The 17,546-nt window shown below is 44.5% G+C and overlaps 1 protein-coding gene and 1 pseudogene across 2 annotated transcripts in view; both read left to right on the forward strand.

Annotated features, from left to right (window-relative positions):
* The first annotated feature begins 141 nt into the window (after positions 1–141).
* Positions 142–5,391, forward strand: LOC122129946 (annotated as a pseudogene).
* A 1,863-nt stretch (positions 5,392–7,254) lies between these two features.
* The window catches only part of LOC122129947 (ATP-binding cassette sub-family C member 2-like), a 28,150-nt gene continuing 17,858 nt past the window's right edge, over positions 7,255–17,546 (forward strand). For both annotated transcript variants that reach the window (XR_006151823.1, XM_042704683.1), the window contains exons 1-11: positions 7,255–7,335; positions 8,282–8,455; positions 13,501–13,647; positions 13,783–13,923; positions 14,065–14,187; positions 14,318–14,373; positions 14,585–14,816; positions 15,060–15,244; positions 15,592–15,769; positions 16,017–16,271; positions 17,363–17,428. Coding sequence is in view for 1 of the 2 variants with exons in the window: in XM_042704683.1 (XP_042560617.1) it covers positions 7,294–7,335; positions 8,282–8,455; positions 13,501–13,647; positions 13,783–13,923; positions 14,065–14,187; positions 14,318–14,373; positions 14,585–14,816; positions 15,060–15,244; positions 15,592–15,769; positions 16,017–16,271; positions 17,363–17,428 (1,599 nt within the window). In the remaining variant the exon portion in view is untranslated. The remainder of the gene's footprint in view (positions 7,336–8,281; positions 8,456–13,500; positions 13,648–13,782; positions 13,924–14,064; positions 14,188–14,317; positions 14,374–14,584; positions 14,817–15,059; positions 15,245–15,591; positions 15,770–16,016; positions 16,272–17,362; positions 17,429–17,546) is intronic.

Here is a 17,546-nt window from a genome sequence, read left to right on the forward strand (position 1 = left end):
AATTACTACGTGCTTTAAAATATTATTAAATGAATAACATTTAAAAGCGATATTTTGAATTGACCTTGATTGCATGAAACTGAATTTGAGGAAAAATGCTTGACTAAAATGTGTGACATTGTGTGACGTTCACTGATGTTGTTGTCACGTGATATGGAATCTTCTTCGACCTCTACTTGTGTTACATATTATCGACCTTATCACTACTGTTTCCAGCTCTGTAGACCTCTGCAACTGTAATTATCGGTTAGCAAAAATATCCCTACAGAAAATATATTGCGAACATATTTTACTTTTTATTTACCACCTAATTTTTTAAGATATCTTACCTGGGTTCAACAGAAATAATAGACTGGTATAAACCTAGCCAATATGTAATTTTTTTTACCGAATATTAAGTGATATATATCTAAAAATGTGCACTTTTTTATACTGAAAGCCAAACAAACGCGCCTAGTGGGGTTAAAGGTGACGTCGCGGGCGCACATTGCCGCTAGCAGGTAAACTTTTATGTTGAGAAAGGGTAAACGCTTCAAATGGCGTTTTGCCTTTTAATGTTGAAACATTTATTTGAAAAGAATGTATTCCCTCCAAAAATAATGACTTTAAATGTTTTTACAACGAACCAGCACGCCATAACTTTGCTTAAGCAATGTGATGGTCCCATTAATGTTGCTCGACATTTGTTTGGTTAGCTAGTTAGCTAACATTTGTTTACTTTGCTAGTAATCACCATTGTATCCCGCTAAATGCATTTAATTACATTGGCTGCATGCTATCGACAGAACAGTACATTCTGAACTGAAATAAATCTTGATAAAATATTGGACTTGCCACCAACTCACTTGTAACTGTTAAAACTGCTCAGTACGCTAACCAACAGATGAATGTAATGACACCTTGCGAGACGTGTAGATTCGAATTATGGTATGCTTAGTCTTTAGTGAGTTTTGATACCTATGTTAATGCACCATATGGTTGTTGCACTGCTGACGGTCACCCTCTCCATTTTTAGGATGTCAGACGGCTTCCTCATGGAAGTGTGTGTAGACTGTGTTGGAGTCAGCCATTAATGCTGAAAGAGGAGGTAATGTCAGCCTGAGTATTAACTTTTTTCTCTCGTGTGTTAGGCCGTCAAATCTTCAGAATGTCAGGGGTTTATTACTCAGTATCTGACAAATGAGTACATTCTAGAAAAACAGCTAAGTCAGTCAACATTCAGATTTTGGTGGAAATCATGCATAGCTATTTACACAACTATACTTTTATATGTTTATAATGATATATATATATGTTTGTTCTTGCTATTGCCAAATAAAGGAGCGGGTCGCATTGGAACTCTGCTCCAGTCTACTAGAGGGAGGAATAACACCTAGTGTTGGTGAGTACATTGTTCTGAACATTACATCAGCTATTTACACCCCAAATGACATAAGTCCACTCCCCAACTAACATGTAAGCATTTTGTAAGTGTGGGATTCAGTTCCCTTTTCCTTTGAAGAACATGGAAGTAGTTTATAGAAGTCCATACATTAATTATGGAAATTGCTTTGAATGCACTTCACAGCAAGCTGTGGTAAGGAAGGTTGAAGTATGAACCTAAATACATAATTGTGTTACATGAGTTGCCTATCCCTACAGGACTGTTGCAGGTGGTGAAGCAGTATGTCGTATCCCTGTTTACGCTATGATCCGACCCCGTGGGGAGGAGGACTTCCTGTATTTCAGACCGTGAGGTCGAGGTGATGAGGAAGGATATTGAGATGATGAAGAACACGGGGCGGATGGACTGGTGCTTGGAGCCCTGACTGAGGATGGAGCGTCGATGCGGAGCTCTGCATGGAGTTGTTAGGTAAACTCCTGCACTACAGCCTGCTATGGTGGTTGGAACCTTGGCTTCTGTCCTGATTGGAAATTGGCACATCTTCCTCTGGCCCCTATCCCAGTAGATGACTGGAGGTGGAAAAATGTGGGATTTTAATGTAAAAGTGTTGATCTGGGTTTGATCAACTTATGCTACATCTGTGCCCCAAGCTACGCTTGTAATGTAACGTTGTTCATTTCATAGCTTTCGAGCCCCTACTCAAGATTCAGACAGTTAATGCAGAAGATACAACTTTTACATTCTTTGGAATGCCACTCTCTAACTCCCTATTTTGTGGTTGTTTCTTTCATTTGTAATCTTCTTCTGTGGTTGTCATTGGCCTCTTTGATTTCTTTCAACAGCGGCCAGCCGTCCTCTGCCTGCCACGTTTCACAGAGGTAAAAGGGAGGAGTCTGAGCGACACCAATTCATCTGTTTCTTCACACACGATATAAACATCATCTCTCACCCCCGTTACTAACTCAGAACTGCTGGAACACATCACACCTGTCCTTTGTACATCACCTTTGTGGCCTGGGGGAGCATGTGTGTAAGAGGTATTAACGGCCCTCCTCCCATCTGCCATCCATTACAGCCTTCGACATGGTCCATGATCCTGTCGTTGCCTTGGGAAACGCTAATCTCGCTAGGCTTCGAACGAGTGCTGACTAGCGGCCTGGACAGCTCTGTGCTGGAGGGTCTTCCTCTCATCAAGAGGCTAGTGGAACAGGTAAGAGTTTGCCCGGCATTCGCACATTCACCTATGATTCTTGAACCCAGTGATGAACTGTCACAATCGTACTATACCTCAAACCTCATACCTCTGCTATGGTGGTAATCAGCAAGGCTAATCAAAAGTGTCTGATGCCTGATGCCAGCCCTCTCAGACTGAATCCCTGGACATTTTCAAGGAAGATAAAAATAGAGCTTTCAGTCGGAGAGCTTTAAGTAATTTCAAGGCATTTTTTTAAGGTATGGCATTTATTCTGTTTCAAAGCGCTCCTCTGAATGGCGAAAGGTTATATTAGATTCACCTCTTCTATTTGTCAACAGGCCAAAGGAAGAATAGTCATCATGCCCGGTGAGTTCACCTTGTAAATTAAATGTGTGTGTAAGTGTTCAAATGTTTGGAATCACCCAGAAATTTTGGAATCACCCAAACATGTTTTTCACAGATAAAATAGATATACTGTATAGTGAAGACACTAGATACGCAAGGCAAAATATTTATTGGTGTTTATATGCTAACATAAATTTTAACATAAATTCATCAAATTTTGTTCCCAAACCTAAAATGTATTTTGGTCAACAAAGCCGGTAAACTCACTGGACTGTGTGTGAATAGAAAATAATGTTGGACAGATGAGAGCTGATGGGATCAAGAGGTAGAATGCATGTGAGATGCAAGAGAAAATAGAAAATGTTGAGGGGGTGCTTGATGTCTGCAGACTACTGTCAGTGAAGGATTTATACAGGGTTCCAGGAGTAATGAAGCAAAAGGTTTACCTCTAAGGTCTTGCAGTCACCTGTGGCTGTGTTTTATGGAGCAGGCCTTACCATGCAGCAAACAGCATTAAAGCATGCGGTATGAGCTATGCAAAACCAGTGGGGCGAAGAAACAGGATGCCTTTGAAGCATTTCAACAGGAAGTCTTTCATGGACTGGCCAGCACAGTGACCAGATTTTGAACCCCTTTTGAGTCTTTGCTGTTAGTTTGGGGTGAAAGAAAAAATCAATACAAAGATTTTTTTTTTAAACAAACAATTCTTAAATGTACAAAATGATGAAAAATTGATTTCGAAGTTCACAAATACAATAATAATCATGTGCAGATGCTTTTGAGCCCTGAGTTGAACCCATCTTAATTACTTTTTCTCTCTGGAAAGCTCTGGAAGAGCTAAAAAGGGATTTTTAGAGACTCTGCTGCGGTGTACATTTGTAAGAAAGCTTATGTTGAAGGCATAGGCTGACACTTCTTTGATGAATATAAAGTTTGAAAAGAATGATAATATCTAATGAAAGTAAGGCTACGGCATTGTAATTGCTAAAGACATGGATAGACTATGATTTCTGATGAAAGTAATGCTACTATGGTGAATAAAAGCATTATTCTCTGTTAATTGGTGATTCCAGACACAAACACACTAACACACATACACACACACACACCCACAGACACATAATTGAACATGGTTTGGAGAGCTGATCTAACCCTATACCCCTATAAAGGACTGAATCATTTTGTGTGCCACAGGAGGCGGCATCACTGAGCGTAATCTGCAAAGGATTCTAGAAGGTTCTGGAGCTCAGGAATTCCACTCCTCTGCTAGGTCTGGTAAGGAATCAGCCATGAAGTTCAGGTGAGGCATAAGAAAAGGTAGCGGGATGGATGATTTCTACACCATATTCCCCATACATATGAATGATGTCCTTAGAATTCTAAACTAATACTTGTTCTCGGGTCTGCTTCATTGCACAGGAATTCCAGTGTGAACATGGGAGCTGCTCTATCTGTGCCGGAGTATTCCATAAAAGTGGCTGATGTGACCAAAGTCCGCACACTGAATGCCATCGCTAAGAACACTCTTTAGGGTGCTGCGGGCCGGTCCCCCCTGCACCCTCTGGAAGCGGGTTCTGTCCTTAAGGAGAACGAGGATGGAGAAGGAGTGTCATGCAAATCAACAGTGAGATGATGTCTTAGGGGGATGAAAAGGCACACCAATAAAACTTGAAATACCTGTGAAACCCTGATATGGGTAGATATGGCAGAAGACATGTTTAAAAATCAATATCGGGAAAATAATGTTTACAGGATGTGAGGTTGTATAAAAACCCATGTCCGAGCTAGACATGACATGCGCATTAGAGGCGATTCCTCTACTTTCACACGATTTGACCATGTTCTACAAGATGGTATACATATTTTATCATGACCTGGTAGAAATTATAGATGATCTAAAACTACCTTGACAAGTCAGGTAGCTCGTATATCACAGAGAGATAGACTCTGAATAGAATATTACACGAGTGAAATAAATGTCAGTAACGCATCTTCCCCAAGATCAGTATCTATTTAATAAATCGGAACCTTTGGCCTCAGTGAGTCTGTGCCCTGTGCTGTCACTTTAGTCCTCTATCCTTTCCTGAGCTTTGATGTAAGAAGTAAAATGTTTGTTTTTGGAGGCTTTTTTTTCTTTTCCCTCATTTGGAATGATTTAGATTTGTTTGCTTAGCTCATGCTGAGTTTGGGGAACCGCTGCTGAAGTGTGGGGCATGGGCATGGACACGACGCCTGAATCCAGCTGTGTCATTGAGTTACCTTTCACTCACAAGCTCGTCCACGGAAAGCCCCCATCTACAGTACTACACTGGTGATTCACAGTGGTATTAGAGGTGTGGGCCAGGGGATATTTCTTGATTACCTCGTCGCTCAACTCTGTACCTATTTGTTTTTATCAGTGGATAGTCTGTTAGCCACTCCCTACTGATATTGTGCTAATGGCCCTCAGGGCTAATTGGCACAGCAGCAGGTTTTTAATGTGTTCCATTTACAAATTCTGGTGGCTCTAATGTGCCAAGCAACGGTGATTCTTGTGAGACTGCTTGTGTCCTTGTGTTCCCAATAGCTTTCCTTATCATTGTCTTTATCAACAAGTGTGATGTAATGTTAACTGGCAACATTGCAAGTGGTTTGGGGGTTTATGTCATGGGAACGATTTTCAAAACAATCAGTCTTATCAGATGAGAAGAAAATGTTGTTTGTTTGTTTGTTTTCGCTTTTGAATGGAGGGAGTCATCTTTGCAATAAAGTTATTTTTTGATATTTTATCGCATTTTCAATTACAACTTGCTTAATATGTGCTATTTATAACCACTATTTGTCAATTCCCCAAATGAATAGAAACTCAATTACCAGCTACTGTTCCGTATGATTAACACTGCAATTGATGGACGGGCATGGCTCTGAGGCGGGAGGTTATGAGGAGTCAAGATAATGGCCTTGACAGCAGGTTGGTTAAATGGGTGTGTATTTATGACTGTGGAGACCACGTGCGGATGAGTGGTGACCATGGGACTGCCCTTTGTGCATACCCAACACCACAAGAGCATGTGAGGTTGGACAACACTTAACGCTCCTTTTAATGATCAAAGGACTGTTTTATATAACGACGTCACTAGCATATTTATATAAATATTATATAACCATCTTGTGTATCTTTACTATCAGCTAGCAGTGTGTGATGAGAGTATATTTGTGTTCCCTGGAAATTCAAGGATTTGGTTTGAACAGTCATGTTCTGACTGCTGAGTTGCATTGATATGATGAAAAACGATACAGATTGGTTTTGTCATGCAAGGGTCAAGTCCCTTTCGGGACCTGGGAAGGAGTGCTAACTGTCATTTGGACACCTTATCATAGAAGGCTGCGTCTATTGGGCTTTCACTCTTATCACATTATTTATTGTTATTAGTCGTTATTTCACAGGCTTTTCAGGATTCATGGCCAGGGGAGTGTGCCCCTTGTGTCCTGTCAGATAACCATGCAGGCAGCACAGAGTGACTAAGCAAACCTGAGTATGTCAGAGTTGAAGCAGTTCTACAGGCGTGACAATGGTGGATTTTGGATGGCCTAATTTAGCGGAACTGCATTCAACTGCCCTGATTCTTTCTCTTGTCTTTTATGCTTTTTTATCTTTTTTTCCTGATACCACTGAACATGTCTTACATGCTAAAGAAGTTGCTTTGCAGGCACACAGCGGAAGGCTGAGAATGTTATTCTGCTTGGCTTAATTGAGCACAGCCCTCTTCCCCCTCTTTTTCCCTTTTCCTGCCCCCCTGCACCCACCCACCCCACCACTCCTTTTTCGACAGGAAGGGAGTGGAAGTACTTTCACCATAGCCCCCCTTATCGGCCCCCCTTCCTCACCCACACAGAGACACAGGCACACACACATGCTCACAATCAGTGGACTTTAAACTGCTCAGTTATGAAAAGTGCACATCAGTGGATGACACACCAAGTTACTCTTCTCTGCGGGGCAGAGGAAGTTCCCTTCTTGGGTCTCGTGGTTTGGAGAGAGACCGCCTTCTGTGGTCCATTTGTTTATATTGAAGAGGGCCTGGATGTGTTTAATACTGCACTCCCGTTACCAGCGAGGGAGTTTGCCACAGGATTGCCTCGCAAAACTCAAACGGGTTAAGCATTAACTCAGACACTCACAGACAACCATTGAAGGACGTTTGTGTGAAGTTTTCACCAGTTGCGTGTTTGCATTCTTTAGAGTTTTTTTATGGCTTGCAATCTTGCTGAATCACGGCTTGCGTCAGTCTTCACAAAGGACCACGCTCAGGCAGGACTAGTGGACAGGCTTGGACCTCAGGAAGCATCACCTAGGATTCTCCCCTGTCAGAGGGGAACAAGAGGGAACATGTCGGCCGCTCTTGATGAATTCTGTGGCTCCACATTCTGGGGAGTTGACCTCAAAATGTCTCTCTGGCGGACATTGTTTTTCTGACCTATGTCCCTGGTCTTCCCCTCTGTCTCTGGTAAAAATCTAACTCTCCTTTTTTACTTTTTATTTAAATGAATGTATCCACTTGTCATAATAATTATTGTAAATACATGATAATACATATGATACGAGGCATCATTGCTTATTTATATATTTGTTCATATAGGATTTTTAACTCAATTTTTAAAAAGCAAGCATCTGACTAAATAAGGGTTTGAATTCTGTATAGAGGCAGAACATTCAGAACTCTTTTCTTTTAATTTAATCCCACTCCATTAATGAAACAAAACAATCTCTCGTGGCTGTTTTATGCTCTATTTGTGTGGTTTATTTGGGGAAATAAATGTCTCTCAGAGTGTTTCTGTTTCTGTTCTCATCCCAGTACTTGGGCTTGTGCTTTGTATTGGCAATGGACTGATCTTTCATCAGGGAAAATGTTTAAACATTTAACACATTGTGACAAGTTTTATAAAGATATGCAAAGCCCCATTGTATTCAGATGTTAGGCGAATTAAGGAATCAGGCACACACACACACAGGAGTTAAGGAATAATACAAATGAAGGAGAGGATCGTGTTGGAAACCTTTGTTTGTCAAACCTGTATAATGTATACACACTCAGCCAAGTGAGGCTTTGCAGAAGTTAAAATGATTTATGATTTTTTTTACATTTTTGTTATAATAGTCAGTGCTAGTTTAATAATAGTCAAATATTACACAAATGCAAAGGTTTTGATATTGAATAGTCATCCATTATCTTAATCATGCTTTGCTCAAGATACATTTCATGGCAGATTTGTTTTTCTCCTTTTAATCACCTGTCAGTCACATCACATTAAAACTCTAGTTAGCAGCTTGGCAGGGGGTACGAGCTTAGTCTGAGGCCGTGTGTGCTTCCCCTCAGAATGCCTCGTACCTGGACCGGGCCGACCCGGACCTGCCTGTGTGTGTGGAGCAGACGGTTCTGGTGTGGATACCGCTGGGCTTCCTGTGGCTCAGTAATCCCTGCCACTTGGCAGCACTCTTCAGAGGCACAGCCCCCAAGAGACACCTCTCCAGGCTTTATGTCAGCAAACAGGTAACTGGCCTCTGTTTTAGGAGTCCCACTTCTCCTCAGTTGTGTGTGTGAGTGAGTGATATCTGCTTGTAGCTTTTCTGCCTGTCCTAGGACAAGTGTGTGTGTGTGTGTGTGTGTGTGTGTGTGTGTGTTACGGCCAGCCTCGCTGACTGCAACATTGAAGACAGAAGAGTCAAAGGGCTCGTGTCTAGGGGGTTTATTTAGTTAACAAAAGACTCGAAAGACAGGTTCACAACAGTAGACATCCGTCTTGACGTTAGGAGCAGGACGTGAGATCACTCGGTATTAGCCACCCTTCATCCACGGCAGGACACGCTTTATAAAGGGACGACTCCGCCCCCGAACGCAGGTTGCACCTGAAACCTATTAATCAAAAGAAAAGAGCAGGCACAAAGTAAACAGAACTACGCCACCCGGAGGTTAAAGAGGACTGTAACACCTCCACCCCGAAATGGTGACTATAGTCTCCATAACTCGGATATTATTATCCATCGCCAGGCACGACATCCACAACCACGGATGCGTGCAGCACTATTTCAAAACATAGATCTGTACAGCTATGCTGTAACAATGACAACAGGCAATGACCAAGCACACCAAAATCAAACATCCAATCATTCGCACAAACATACACAAAACAAAACAAAACCATGACATACGGTTCTTTCAAACCGTAGACACGAAGAATAGAGACTACGGTACCCGTGACAGAGCGTCTGCTAAGACGTTGTCGGTTCCCCGCACATGTTTGATCTCAATGTTAAAGGGCTGCAAGATCAAACTCCACCGCATGAGCCGCTGGTTAGCGTTTCTCATGCGGAAAAGAAACCTAAGAGGGTCGTGGTCGCTGTACACGACGACCTTCTCTAAAGCTCCCAAATAGACCTCGAAGTGCTGGACCGCAAGTACAACGGCTAACGTCTCCTTTTCGATGGTGGAGTACCGCCGTTGCTGGTCGTTAAACTTCCTGGAGAAGTAGCAGACAGGGTGCTGAACCTCTTCAGCACCTGACTGTAGAAGGACAGCGCCAGCACCCTGATCACTTGCGTCAACTGCGAGAAAGAAAAGCTTCGAAAAATCAGGCGCAGCCAACACAGGGGCAGAAACTAACAGTGCCTTGACGTTCTCAAAGGCTTTTCGACACTGTTCAGACCACTGGTACAGCACTTTAGGACTAAGCAGGTCCGACAATGGGGCCACTACCGCGGAGAAGTTTTTTCAAAAACTGCGGTAATATCCCACCATACCGAGAAATCTGCGGAGCTCTCGGCGATCAGCAGGGGCAGGAAAATTGCAGATGGCAGAAACTTTCGCATCCAGTGGACGCACCTGACCCCCTCCCACAACTCGACCCAGGTATGTGACGGTGGCCTTCCCAAAATCGCACTTTGCCAGATTGATGGTAAGCCTGGCAGCAGAGAGTCGACAGAACAACTCACGAACTTGGTCAATATGTTCAGACCAAGTAGCACTAAAAAGGACCACGTCATCCAAATAGGCTTCACAGCCTGGCATACCTGTCAACACGGTGTTAATTAAGCGCTGAAAAGTTGCGGGTGCGTTCCGCATTCCGAACGCCATAACGCGGTAACCTAGGAAATCATCGGGCGTAACAAACGCCGAGATCTCCTTCGCACGACTCGTCAGTGGTATCTGCCAATAGCCTTTTAGCAAGTCAAATTTACTCACAAACACGGCAGACCCCACACGATCAATACAGTCATCCATCCTGGGAAGCGGATAACAGTCGGGTTTAGTGACAGCATTAACACGCCGGTAGTCGGTACAAAAACGAAAAGTACCATCTGCCTTCGCAACAAGGAGACAAGGTGAGCTCCAAGGGCTCATGCTGGGCTCAGCGATATCATTCAAGAGCATGTACTCGACTTCCTTTCTCAAGACCGCTCGTTTTACCGGATTCACCCGGTACGGGTGCTGCTTAATTGGAGCAGCAGTACCTACATCAATGTCGTGTTCTATGACGTGAGTTTGCTTCGGTACATCACTAAACAGCTCAGGAAACTGGTGAATAATGTCTAAGACGTCAGCCCTCTGGGAGTCTGAGAGGTGCGGGAGACGTTCAGGCAAAACAGAGAGTGTTTCAGTATTGTTAAGACGCCCCTCAACCACAGCACGGGACGGGCAACTCTCAGCGTTGTCACTCTCCTCCACCAGAACAGAAAGCATCACCGTACCATCCGTGGATGGCAACGTTATGGACACTGGACTACAAGCAGGGATTGGAACACGCTCGAAATAAGGCTTCAGCATGTTAACATGACATAGACGCCTCTGCTGGCGCCGATCGGGAGTAGCAATTACGTAATCACGGTCAGAGACCTTGTCCTCGACCACATACGGACCACTGAACCTTGCAATGCAGAACCCGGAATCGGAAGAAGCATAAGGACTTTCTCACCCACTTCAAAGTGGCGACTGACCGCTTTACGGTCATACCAGTTTTTCATCTTACCTTGAGCTCGCCCAAGATTCTCTCGAGCCAACTCAAGGGCTCGGTGCAAACGAGACCTAAAATTCGTAACATGGCTGCAGACGTCCTTGACAGGAGACACTCAAAAACTGATCTTTCAACACGGCCAAAGGCCCACGGGGGGTGTGCCCAAACACAAGATCAGCAGGACTGAAACCAAGGGATTCCTGGGTTACCTCCCTGCTTGCGAACAGTAACCAGGGAACGGCGTCGGCCCAGTCTCGACCAGACTCCAAGCAATACGTGCGCAACATGCCCTTTAGCGTTTGGTGATAACGTTCCAGTGCCCCCTGGCTCTCAGAATGATAGGCACTGGAAACATTATGCTGTATGCGCAGCTGTTTCAGTGCGCGAGCGAACACGCGGGACATAAAGTTCGAGCCACGGTCAGTCTGGACAATCTTTGGCAGGCCGAACATAGAAAAGAATCCGAGGAGTTCTCTCAACACCACCTTGGTGGTGATCTTCCGCAGCGGGATAGCCTCTGGGAAACGAGTAGCAGCACACATTATGGTTAACAAATACCGATATCCACTCGTGGAGCGCACAAGTGGGCCCACGATATCAATAATTACATGGTCAAATGGCTGGCCCATCACTGGGATAGGGTACAGGGGAGCAGGTGGAATTGTCTGATTAGGCTTGCCAGCCAGCTGACAAACACAACAGCTCTTACAGAAGCAGACAACGTTCCGCTTTGCCCCCGGCCAAAAGAAATGCTGATTAATACGGTTAAGTGTCTTCGCAATACCCAAATGACCAGCCAGGCCATCGTGAACTACTCTTAGAATCTCTTCCCTATACACAGATGGTACCACAATCTGATGGACCGAACGGAGGCAGCGCTTTAGGCAGAGTAGCAAAACTGACCGGCAATCGTACATTGAATTTGCACGGGAGAAGGAGACATTATTCGACCGTTGGTGTGCTGCCAAGGAAGTGGATAGCCGGGCCAAGCTGCGGGAGTTGATCTTGCTGGAGGAGTTCAAAAACTGCCTCCCTGGCGCGGTTTTCACCTACCTTAGCGAGCGTCAGGTCGACACACTGCATGAAGCTGCTGTCTTGGCGGACGAGTTTGCGTTAACGCATCACGTCTACTCCAGAGACCAGCCCAGGCCTGATCGTCCCCAATTCCGGAGAGAGATTCCGCAGAGATTGCGTTCTTCTATTAGCCCGGAGCCAGCCTGTTTCTACTTTAAGAAGCGCGGACACTTGGTGGCGGAGTGTCCGGTACTAGAGAGGAAACAGGCTGCGAATATGGTCACCGTAATTAAAGCTACTCCCCATCCAACGCTGCCAATGACTGAATCCACCAGTGACTCAGAATCTGGTTATAAGCCTTTTTTTCAGTGACGGTTTTGTGTCGCTGCCTGGTGGGCAACACCGTACACCGGTGCGCATTCTCCGTGATACGGGAGCCTCCCTCTCGTTCATCTTGCAAGGGGTTCTACCTCTCTCTGGTGAGTCAAAGATTGGCACCAGCATTCTGGTGCGCGGTTTCGAGATGGGCTCGACCATTGTGCCACTCCACCAGATAGAGCTGAAATCTAACGTGCTTACCGGCAGTGTAGCTGTCGGTGTTCAGAGATCTCTGCCAGTTCCGGGAGTCACGTTCATTTTAGGTAACGATATCGGTGGTGGTAACGTTTGGAGTAGGGGCAATTCGGAGGTGTTTCCACAGGTTGCTGAACCTATGGAACCTATGATCCACGAATGTGTGCAGAAACATCCCGATGTGTTCCCCGCCTGCGCGGTGACTCGTGCTATGGCGAGGGGAAACTCCTCGAAGCGTCGGGGTGCTGACTCTGATTCGGTTGGTGAGTTGTCTGATTCTTTCTTTGTCACTCTTGACGAGTCGGTAGTTCCGAAGTCATTCCCTAGTGTTCCTCCTACTAGGTCTGACAGGGAAGCTAGTAAAGCTGGCAAAGAATCTGGCCGATTCACTCGGGAAAACCTAGTTGCTGCTCAGAAGGCTGACATGTCACTCACCTGTCTCTTCCAAGCTGCCTCTTGCGATGTCGATCTTAATCAGGAGCCGCAGTGCTTCTTCGTGAGAGATGGCATTTTAATGAGAAGATGGAGACCTAATAGTGTTCCCCTGGTCAGGAACACTATTAGGTCTCCATTTTCTCATTAAAATGAGAAAAATTTAATGAGATGGCATTTTAATGAGAAAGTGTGTGTTTGTGTGTGTGTGTGTGTGTGTGTGTGTGTGTGTGTGTGAGTGTGTGTGTGAGTGAGTGAGTGATATCTGCTTGTAGCTTCTCTGCCTGTCCTAGGACAAGTTTGTGTGTGTGTGTGTGTGTGTGTGTGTGTGTGTGTGTGTGTGTGTGTGTGTGTGTGTGTGTGTGTGAGTGATATCTGCTTGTAGCTTTTTTGCCTGTCCTAGGACAAGTGGGAACCTTATTTCATTGCATATTTGTAATCATTTTTGACAGCATTGCAAATTTCAAAAGCTGTGTTTTTTTAAACTCTCATGTACTATTTAAAACCCTGTAATGGTTTAGGATCTGTGGTTAAAGTTTTGCCCTTTTGTGGTGGTATCTATGCATAGATCCTGGCTGGACTCTTATTTCTAACAGCCGTGGCCGGGCTTGCCGTAACTCTCGGTGAGGATTTTGGTCCCAATACTGACTCCTCAACCAATGTGAAGAATGCAGCTGTCTTCTACACCAACCCTGTGCTATTTGCCGTCTCATGGGTAAGCCAGTCTAGACCAGGCAGAGTGTCCCTTACCTTTGGGAATGTGTCACAGAGCTAAAGAACTATGTTTGGACCCCTTCTCTTGACTGTTCAAGAAACTGCATAGCCGTAATGTGGGTATCTTTGTTCCCAGATCCTGGTGATGGTTTACCACGAGAGCGTGAGACGCACACACATGGCCGTCGACTCTAGCCTGCTCTTCTTCTTCTGGATGCTGCAGGTGGTTTGCGATACATTCCCCTTCCAGACACTCCTTCGGAAGGCACTGCAAGAGGTAAGGAGGGTCCCAAACAAAACACAGCACCCCCAGACAGGCCCCCCCCCTCATTCCACAGGCACGCCTTCAGTGTTGTTGTTTGTGTCTCGGCAGGGGGGAGTCTCAGATCTTCAGTGTTTGTTGTTTGTGTCTCGGCAGGGGGGAGTCTCAGATCTTCCACGCTTCTGCTTGTTCTACATAGCCTATGGCCTGCAGCTCATCTCCCTCGTTCTCTCTGGCCTCGCTGATGTACCGCCTGAGGTCGAGGATGTGGTGAAGAAGGTAGAGTGTTGATGTGCAGTTACTTTATTTAACTGGCTCTTTATATTAGTTTATATAACTGGCTCTCCCTCAGTGCCTTCAGCTCTCGTTCTTTATACCCACTCTACCGTGTCCATCTCTTCTCCTGTAGAACCCGGAAGCAGGAGCAGCATGTCTCAGTAGAATCACATTTAACTGGTTCAACAGGTAAGATCCTCAGTGAAGGTTTGGATGTCATTTTAATAGCCTCAGAGGCTAAATCTGGCAGCAAGATCTGCAGAAAGAGACGTTTGCATATTTGCTTGAAACTATGTACTGAATACATACACATACATACATATACAGATATCTGCTGTGTGTGTATATATATATATATATATTAGTATTAGTAATAGCCAATGGTTCTTTTGTTGCATAGCATGGTCTTCAAAGGCTTCAAGAGGCCTCTGGTTCAGGAGGACCTGTGGGATTTGAGTGACAAGGATGCCACCCGCCACATCTATGAGGGGTTTGACAGAGTGATGACAGGCGAGCTGAGCAAAGCTCGGCACAGGTTTCAGAAGCAGCTCAAGAAGAGGAAAGCCAAACAGAAAGAGGATCCCCATCAAAATGGCCTTTCAAAAGGTGTCAGCCAAGATGTGCTAGTGATGGTAAGACATCTAATGTGCTAATATAGCTAATGTGCTGATATAGCTAATGTGCTAATATAGCCAAATTGCTAATATAGCTAATGTGCTAATATAGCTTATATGTTCAGACGGCCGCTATGTCTAAGGTAATCGCAGTCCATTTCAGCAGCATGTCTAAACAGAATGTTCTCTAAAGAAAGAAAAAAAATAGTTGAAGATCTGACCCGTTAACTTATGTTGTGTGTCTCATTTCCTATAACTCAGGAGGAAAAAGGAGCCAGTAAAGACAAGAAGAAAATCAAAGAGAAAAAGAAAGATGATAAAACATCGCATCCAAATTCATGGCTTGTACCAACCATGGCGAAGGCATTCAAATGGATGCTCATCGAGTCTGCTTTCTTCAAATTACTGTATGACCTTCTGGCCTTCGTCAGCCCCCAGCTGCTCAAGTGAGTGATACATGTGCTTAATGTCACACCTCAAAGATTCTGAGAAGACTTCAGTCCGATAGTGTTTTGTGTAAGGTCTGCATGACTTATCCTTATGAAAGTCAATGTTGGGTGCACAAAGTTGACCTGGGCTCAGGGTTGCATGAGATCATAGATCAATAATTATCCTACCCACGTTTAGTGCGTTGACTTTAAATAAATGATTGACTCGGCACATGACAGGTCATTGTAAAAGCTGAAACGTACAATATTTACATTCGACTGTAGTTACACAGATAGCACGTTGAAAAAAAATCAAATCCTCTGGTTGTCAAACAGTAAGTTAAATGACCAGTTTGACTTCCCAGGTTGATGATCACCTTCACCCAGGACACGTCCATCTACGTGTGGCAAGGCTACCTGTATGCCATCCTGCTGCTGCTGGTGGCAGTGGTGCAGTCCGTCTTCCTCCAGCAGTACTTCCAGCGCTGCTTTGTGCTGGGCATGAAGGTCCGCACAGCACTCATGGCAGCAGTTTACAAAAAGGTACCTCCTGTCATCTTTCACCACTCGTTTAATGTGCATTATCTACCCCCACCCCCATTCAGCACTTAACCTTTCATTTTTAAATGACACGTTCAAGTGTTTCATTTTTAAAATGGCACCCCTTAGAGACGGCTCAGTGATGGGTGATTATCTCTGTGCACATAAGAGGTATTTGGTCATGTACTCCAACCTCCTCGTGAACAACAGCAGTAGTATTATTGCATTAACTTTGGCGCTTGTCCACCAGGCCCTAATTGTGTCTAATGACACGCGTCAAGAGTCGACGGTGGGCGAGACGGTCAACCTGATGTCGGCGGATGCTCAGCGCTTCAACGACGTCACCAACTTCATCCACCTTCTGTGGTCGTGCCCTCTTCAGATCGCCCTCTCCATCTTCTTCCTGTGGCAGGAGATGGGCCCCTCCGTGCTGGCAGGCCTGGGTGTCATGGTCCTCATGGCTCCCATCAATGCCTTACTGGCCATCAAGTCCAGGGATCTCCAGGTAGCTCTCCCTCAACATCGCCTCCTCTTAGATAAGGACTCAAAGATTCAATCACGTTTCAAGCCCATGGGATTTTCCTTCAGCAGTGATTTAAGAGTCTCGCACGATTAGCAATTACAAAGTATAGTGGAGCGAGTCACTAGCAAAGATCACTATTGAAGAACTGCTGAGGGTCAAGGTGACCAATTCGAGAAATTGTGTGACTCAAATACACAGCGCTCCCTTTGCTCAGGGCTTTATCCTGTTTGGTCTTCTAGAAGAGAGAGCATTCATACACAGCGCTCCCTTCATTCAGGGCTTTATCCTGTTTAGAAGAGAGAGTCTGTAATCCTTGCTCACCAAGGGCATGTGGCTCAGCCTTAATGAGAACGGGGTACTCAGCGGCTTCTACCTCTTGTATTTTCTGTTGTCTCCGTGTACTGTAGAATGATACGTTTTCACAGTCCGTCCTTTGCTCTTTACCGATAGTACATCTCGGTAAGAACGATATGTTTCTGTATTGTGGCTCTTGTGTTTCGGAATGCATGTGACCAAGAAGTTGAAATAATGTTGCTTCCCTTGATGCATGTGCAAATCTTCAGCTGACTTTCACCTTTCCAAATATCATGTGCTGGGGAAACTAATACCACATCTCTCTTCTGAACACTGAAACTGTCTTCCTGTTTCTTCATCTTATCATGTGCTGGGGAAACTAATACCACATCTCTCTTCTGAACTCTGAAACCATCTTCCTGTTTCCTCATCTTATTATTCAAATATCATGTGCTGGGGAAACTAACCTCTCATCCCATGACCCCTGCACAGATTTCTATTTGTCTCTCCGTTTCTCTCCACTCAAAACTACATGTTTCGAATGTAAACCCTTCTCCTGCTATTGTTTTCCCTCAGACCATTCATTTCACTCTGCATCTCAGGCTTTCATCCTGTTAGTTCTGAGGATCTCTTCCCTGTTAGTCTGATAATTGTAGCAAGTCTGTGTTGTTCATTTCACCGCATTTACAGAGGAAGATATGCTGCAATAGCCAGTGAAAATGACCTTGAAGTTAAAACCTAACATATACAAACCTAACACAATTCTGTGTCTCTTTCAGACCGAAAACATGAAGCTGAAGGACAAACGCATGAAAATGATGAATGAAATGTTGAATGGCATCAAGGTAAGAAAAACAGTCCCTTAAACATCCACACAGAAATATTTTCTCTTAAAAAAGTGCTGAAGACAGTGGAAAAACATGAGGAAGGAATTATTATGCGGTTTGCTTGACCTTTATGTGT

Source organism: Clupea harengus, unplaced genomic scaffold (assembly GCF_900700415.2).
Source record: "Clupea harengus unplaced genomic scaffold, Ch_v2.0.2, whole genome shotgun sequence".
NCBI lineage: Eukaryota > Metazoa > Chordata > Actinopteri > Clupeiformes > Clupeidae > Clupea > Clupea harengus.